The sequence below is a fragment of the Eurytemora carolleeae genome, unplaced genomic scaffold (assembly GCF_000591075.1).
Source record: "Eurytemora carolleeae unplaced genomic scaffold, Eaff_2.0 scaffold375, whole genome shotgun sequence".
In the NCBI taxonomy this organism is placed as follows: domain Eukaryota; kingdom Metazoa; phylum Arthropoda; class Copepoda; order Calanoida; family Temoridae; genus Eurytemora; species Eurytemora carolleeae.
The window spans coordinates 111,820-118,758 of NW_019396277.1; the positions used below are offsets into that span (position 1 = coordinate 111,820).

The 6,939-nt window shown below is 34.6% G+C and overlaps 1 protein-coding gene across 1 annotated transcript in view; it reads right to left on the minus strand.

Annotated features, from left to right (window-relative positions):
- The window catches only part of LOC111699975 (uncharacterized), a 3,520-nt gene extending 1,224 nt beyond the window's left edge, over positions 1-2,296 (minus strand). The window contains exons 1-3 of the mRNA XM_023470776.1: positions 2,093-2,296; positions 1,165-1,823; positions 907-923 (exon numbers count right to left, since the gene is read on the minus strand). Coding sequence (XP_023326544.1) covers positions 907-923; positions 1,165-1,823; positions 2,093-2,142 — 726 coding nt within the window. The 5' untranslated portion in view covers positions 2,143-2,296. The remainder of the gene's footprint in view (positions 1-906; positions 924-1,164; positions 1,824-2,092) is intronic.
- Positions 2,297-6,939: the final 4,643 nt, after the last annotated feature.

The following is a 6,939-nucleotide window of genomic DNA, read 5'->3' on the forward strand; positions in this document are numbered from 1 at the left end:
TAAAAAAATGTCTAGGGAATTTTTACCCCCTACAGAATCCTTATATCCGCCCCTGGTCGCCCAGCTTAATTGGGACGTACAAGCGTTGTATATATAATTGCAATTGTGCAGGAACTTGCACCGATCCATCAATAATTCAAGTGGCATATTAGGGCAAATTATGCTCAATATGTATAAAGATATAATGATTGCAGATTTCCCTTCAATTTTTGTCATTTATCTTTCAATTATTTATGAAATTTTGGAAAACAGTAATTAAAATATTTTTTCCAACTGTTTAAAAAAAATGTTATAAAAGATAACACGTCCCATATAAACTAATATTCGATTTCCGGCGTTTTTTAGTCGCTGACCATGTCATATGTGCAATAGCAGGAGGGAGGGAGTCCAGAGTTCCTTAAATAGTAATCACCGCCACCCAAATCTGTTTTGAGGCAAGCACGCTCCTCAATTGGTAATCTCCACCACCTCAAATAGTAATACATAACCTGACCTAACCCGACCCTGGGGGACTGGTCATGTTCTGACCAGTTATGTATCTTAATGTTACCCAACCAATCTTGACCAAATCCGTGCTAAGTGGACTGGTCAGGTTAGACCAGTTGAGACCAGTTAGGGAACCCGACCTAACACAACCTAGCCTGACCTAACTCGACCTATGAGGGACTGGTCATGTTCCGATCTGTAAGTTATTTTTACGTAACCCAACCTAACCAAACCTAACACAACCTAAGGGGACTGGTCATGTTCTGACCAGTTTATTAATTTGACGTAATCCCAATCTAATTCCCGACCTTTTGCAACCGCGGTCATGCCACGTCACTAGTTGCTTGGGTATACATCATAGGCTTAAATGCAGAAATTAACCATAAAAGAATTAAACACTTAAAAAATCCCTTTACTTACCTCTAAACACTTAAACTCTACATTAAAATATAAAGATAAAAATCAAAACTGAATAATTATTTATTATTTTATAATTGTTTATATAAATACTTTATTACTTTGACCTAACTTTAGAAATTTAAAACATACATTTACAAAAAATATCATAGACATATATTTTTGTTTTCAGAGTTTTTTCTTACTTTTTAGTTTTTGTTTGTGATTTATTTATTTTTTGAACAGCATGGGCGGGCATTTTTGTAAAAAGACAATGGCTGCCAAACCCAAGCTCTATGGATTTACAGAGTATCTTTGATTCCTCCATGTCCATGACATGGTTAATTTCTTCCACAGCCCGCTGGTAGTCCTTGTAGGCATAAAAAGAACGTTTGATGTTTGATTGTGCCTCCTTATTCAGTTTTTCCAGGCGTTGAACATTGCAAGCAAACCTTTCTTTTTGGTCATCAGCATCTTCCAAGAGTTTATGCTCCTCTGCAACTATTTTACTCAGTTCACTGTTGACTTGATTAAACTCCAGGGACAGTTCTTCAAGTTTTTCCATAGTTCTCATTGTCACCTCAGTCACATGATCTGTCTCAGACTCAGGACATTCAGAGCTGTTGCTTCCGGTTGAACCAGCTGAACTCATATCCGACTCTATGCCAGATGGTCTCCGGCTTTTTACATCCCTGTGAATCAGACTTTTATCAAGACTTTTTCTGTCATTGAGGAAAAACGATTCTTTCTTTAAACTTCTTGGAGGTTTAAAGTCCTCATCTTCATCTGAACTAAAGCACTGCCTATAGGCAACCAGGCTTTGGGGGAAACTATAATGCGTGGAATGGACACTCTTGCTGCGACCTTCAGATACAGGGGCTGAATAGGAGCTTGACCGATTCCTTATATTCTTCTTGTTTGCTAGTTTTATCAGCGGGGATCTATAAAATAAACACAAATTAAAAATAAGTCTTAGATCATCATTTTTTAATACCTATATAACAATTAAGACTTTCTTTTTCACCCAGAAAAGTTCAGCAAAAAATTTATTTAGATCCAAATGTTTTAGCCATTTTAATTCTCTTTTCTTTGGAATATCGACAAACAGGCAGACATGAGAAATATGTAAAATGTAGATTGTACTTAGATAAAGAGTTATGGATATAAGAGAATGTAGATGTCAGAATATTAATTTCAAAATTTGAATTACCTTTGAGCATATTTGCGAAGGAAGAGATATTCTGCTTGACTCTCCTGCATGGTATATGAACAGTAACTAAATTATCAATCAGTTCTCCATCTTTTATACTATTTTGCTCGTCTAAGAGTAATATTTAAGTGCTAGAGCATCAGAGAAGAATAGAATGAAGAGAGAAGAAGTTTGTTCCAAGAAAACTGAATAATTGATTTGATTGGATTTCAATTATAAACACGAGCTTGAACACGTACATACGGGGGGGGGGAGGAGGCTCATTTAATAGTACACCTTCATGAATCAGGTTCATAGCCAGGGGTTGAAAGGAAACTGGTTTACCCTTTCTTCTGAAAGGAGGGTGCATCATTTAAAACAAATTGTTTTTGAATAATCAAAATATTAGCAATTAAAATGGAAGATGGTTGCGAAGTGCCCTTTAAGCCTAGCAATCCATATTCCTCAAGGTGTCCCTGAAATATACTATTCTATACATACAAAATTAAAATAATTAAAATATATTCCTCTATATTCATCCTTGAAATATGTTTCTCTGTAATCATACTTGAAATATATTCCTCTATATTAATCTTTGAAATATATTTCTCTGTAATCATAATTAAAATATATTCCTATATATTCATCCTTGAAATATGATTGTATGTAATCATACTTGAAATATATTCCTCTATATTCATCCTTGAAATTTAGTCCTCTGTAATTATACTTGAAATATATTATTCAAATTCATCCTTGAAATTAATTCCTTCTTGAAATACATTACTTTACTTATTTCCTGGAAAGATTTAATTTTTAGCCATTCCAGACATACATCTTCTTAATATATCCTGCTGTTCCTGTATTTTCATCCTTGAACTGCATGTTCACACTAAATGTGAATTCCGTGCGGACTGGGAAACAGTGTAACATGTGGTCAAATGGAGTGATTTTAATGAAACTTTCCTAAAATACCACTCCTTCAAACCCTTTTCCCAAGGAGTATGAAATAGAAGGGAGATACAACTGACGCAGCCCGCCCTGCCATATGATTATACATGCTCTGTAGACAGTACTCCATTTATAAAAGAAATATTCAGAATAGGTAATTGTATACGCGGTAATTGTACATCAGACAAATATTTCTTATTCAAATGGAGTACTTTCCTATTTCATGCTTTTTGCCTTATCTTCATCTCCACTATCCTCTATACCTTACCATCTAACCTTCTCTCAAGCGACGAAATCAGACTCAATGACATTTCTCTGTTGGATTCGTTGGATCCTACAACAAAATTCTTTGAAAGCGGGTCACTTGATTATCCTTCATTGAATAGCAACCCTACTTTAGGAAAGTAAAAATGTGCAGTTCAGAGCAGGGAAGCTATTGCTTCCTCGCTGCAAATAGAAACTATAGGCAGAGTGGGATTCATGTTGTGTGCAATGCCCCGGAAAATTCCAAAACAGAGAGAGGTGGATTTGTGGCGGATATGAATATCGTCTTCCTGAATATTCTAGAGAAATCCAAGGAGGAGTTTCCAGATCAGCTGATATAAAATCATGTGTTATATATTCAATTATTTTACTAGTTAAGTTAAGTTTTTAAATAAAGTTAATCGTTGAGTAACTCTTTTCCTTTAAACTTATAGCACGCCAAAGATTGAATTTTGTAGATCCAGAAAAATAATATCTGTGGGATGCCTGCGTATAGAGACTGGCAGCTGGTGGGGTCTTAAATGTAAGACATGTGGCCGCAGCGCTCGGCCTCCTAGCCTGTCCTAGCCGCAGCGCTCGGCCCAGAAAGTGTCAAAACTTAACCTAACCTGTGGCCTCAACAAAATTCAATCCCCCTCTCTCTGTTTTGGAATTTTCCGGGGCATTGCACACAACATGAATCCCACTCTTCCTAGAAACTAACTTGAAGTGCATAGTAGTGACCTAGCACATACAAGTATACAGAATGGGAAATCAGAGGGGGAAATCTATAAAAAGAAAGGGTGATCGTGCACTGTCTCATAATGGCGCAAAGACTGGAACTTGTAAATATTCTTTTAAAAGCAACGTAATAAATAGACAAGCAAGAGAGGCAAGAAAAGGAGAAACTGCAGACTTGCAGATGGAGAAAGAAGAAAAAAGATGAACATTCGAAATTATTAACTATGCCTCGAACGATTTTATTTTACAAAAATTGTAAAAAATTAATTAAAAAACATTGTTAAAAAAGTTATTACTCTTCATAAGTTCTTAAATCATGTTCCATTATATTCATCCTTGAACAATAAACCTCTATGTTCGTCCTTGAACCATAAACCTCTATATAAATCCTTGAACCATTAACTTATATATTCATCCTTGAACCATAAACCTGTATATTCGTCCTTGAACCATAAACCTCTATATTCATCCTTGAACCATTAACTTATATATTCATCATTGAACCATAAACCTCTATATTTATCATTAAACCATAAACCTCTATATTCATTTTTGAACCATAAACCTCTTTATTCATTCTTGAACCATAAACCTCTTTATTCATCCTTGATCCATAAACCTCTTTATTCATGCTTGAACCATTAACTTCTATGTACATCCTTGAACCATAAACCTCTATATTCATCCTTGAACCATAAACCTCTACATTCATCCTTGAACTATATACTTATATATTCATCTTTGAAACATAAACATCTATATTCATCCTTGAACCATAAACCTCTATATTCATCCTTGAACCGTAAACCTCTATATTCATCATTGAACCATAAACCTCTATATTCATTCTTGAACCATAAACCTCTTTATTCATCCTTGAACTATATACCTCTACATTCATCCTTGAACTATATACTTATATATACATCATTGAACCATTAACCTCTATATTCATCCTTGAACCATAAACCTCTATATTCCTCCTTGAACCGTAAACCTCTGTATTCATCATTGAACCATAAACCTCTATATCCATCCTTGAACCATAAACCTCTATATTCATCATTGAACCATAAACCTCTATATTAGTCCTTTAACTATATACTTATATATTCATCATTGAACCATTAACCTCTATATTAATCCTTGAACCATTAACCTCTATATTCATCCTTGAACCATTAACTTCTATATTCATCCTTGAACCATAAACCTCTATATTCATCCTTGAACCGTAAACCTCTATATTCATCATTGAACCATAAACCTCTATATCCATCCTTGAACCATAAACCTCTATATTAGTCCTTTAACTATATACTTATATATTCATCATTGAACCATTAACCTCTATATTCATCGTTGAATAATTAACCTCTATATTCATCCTTGAACTATATACCTCTATATTCATCCTTGAACCATAAACCTCTATATTCATCCTTGATCCATAAACCTCTATATTCATGCTTGAACCATTAACTTCTATGTACATCCTTGAACCATAAACCTCTATATTCATCCTTGAACCATAAACCTCTACATTCATCCTTGAACTACATACTTATATATTCATCTTTGAAACATAAACATCTATATTCATCATTGAACCATTAACCTCTATATTCATCCTTGAACCATANCTTTAGCCTTGAGAATTGAGAAAGATAAAAATATTCTTTTTAAAACTAACTATAGTATAATAAAATTTCTACAATAACTCTATTGGTTTTCTAATTCCTGTGATACTGATTTTCGCCATTCTTTCTTTCTTTTCATTCTGCAGGGGGTGGGGGCGCGCCCCCCCTCTCAGGTGCTAGGGGAGGGCGCGCGCCCGGCCCCCCCCCCCTAGTTGCGCCTCTGAACTTCTATATTCATCCTTGAACGAACCTCTTCATTAACCTATCTTCCTTGTGTAAATCCTTATGTACTAAGTATTCCTTCTCTCCTGTATATATTTTAGTACTAGGCTTTTATTTCATCTGTGAACATTTACTCTTTATATACAGGGTGTCTCTGAAAAATGTGTGATCAGGCTTTATGGCCTACAAAATATCGTTAAAATGTGCGTACAAGTGCTTCTAGTATGGTACAATACCCACAAATGAGGGGGGGGAGGGGGTCGATGAGCTATTTTTCACTATGCCGTTTTAACCTTTAAACGCGGGGCACTATTATTCGAAAAAGTGCTTGGTCTCATTTTCAAAGATTAAAAAAAATCAAAATATAATTTTATATTTACGTTTTATACGATAGAATAGAATAAACACATTTTCAATGATATAATTGAGCAGTTTTAAAACGACGAAAAAAGATTTTAAATCTGTTTGAAAATTCTGTTTAGAAAAGGCACGACTACATTTTGAAAGCTAAAACGAAACATTAGAGTAAAATGTTTCAACAACGACCCCCCAATTTATGTACATTGCACCTGCTAGTATATTGTAATAGAATATAACGGCTATTCATATCTTCGGAAATGGTACCGAGTACATTTTCGAATTATATGCCTAATTTTGAAGGTTAAACGGCATTTAGGAGTACAACTTTCATAAAAAGAACACCCTATTGGTGGGTATTGTACCTACTAGAAGCACTTAAACACAAAACAAATGTTTAGAAGGCTAAAAAGCCTCAACACACCTTCTTCAGAGACAGAAAACGTTTGCAGATAAAAAATTGCGGTTTTTTTTAAATTTAATGGAAATCAAATTTTGTTTGAGGTAAATTTTTATTTTTTTTTTACTATAACCCTTCCCTAGGGACATTTTAAAGCCCCACACAAAATTTAGGCCCGATCAGTTTAGCCGTTATGACATTTATTGGATACAAACGGACAAACGGACTAACAGACAACCTAAATCTGTTCATGTTTTTCAAGTCGTTCATTCGCAGCAAATATATTACGTAGTGCACAGGACTAGAAGTTTTTT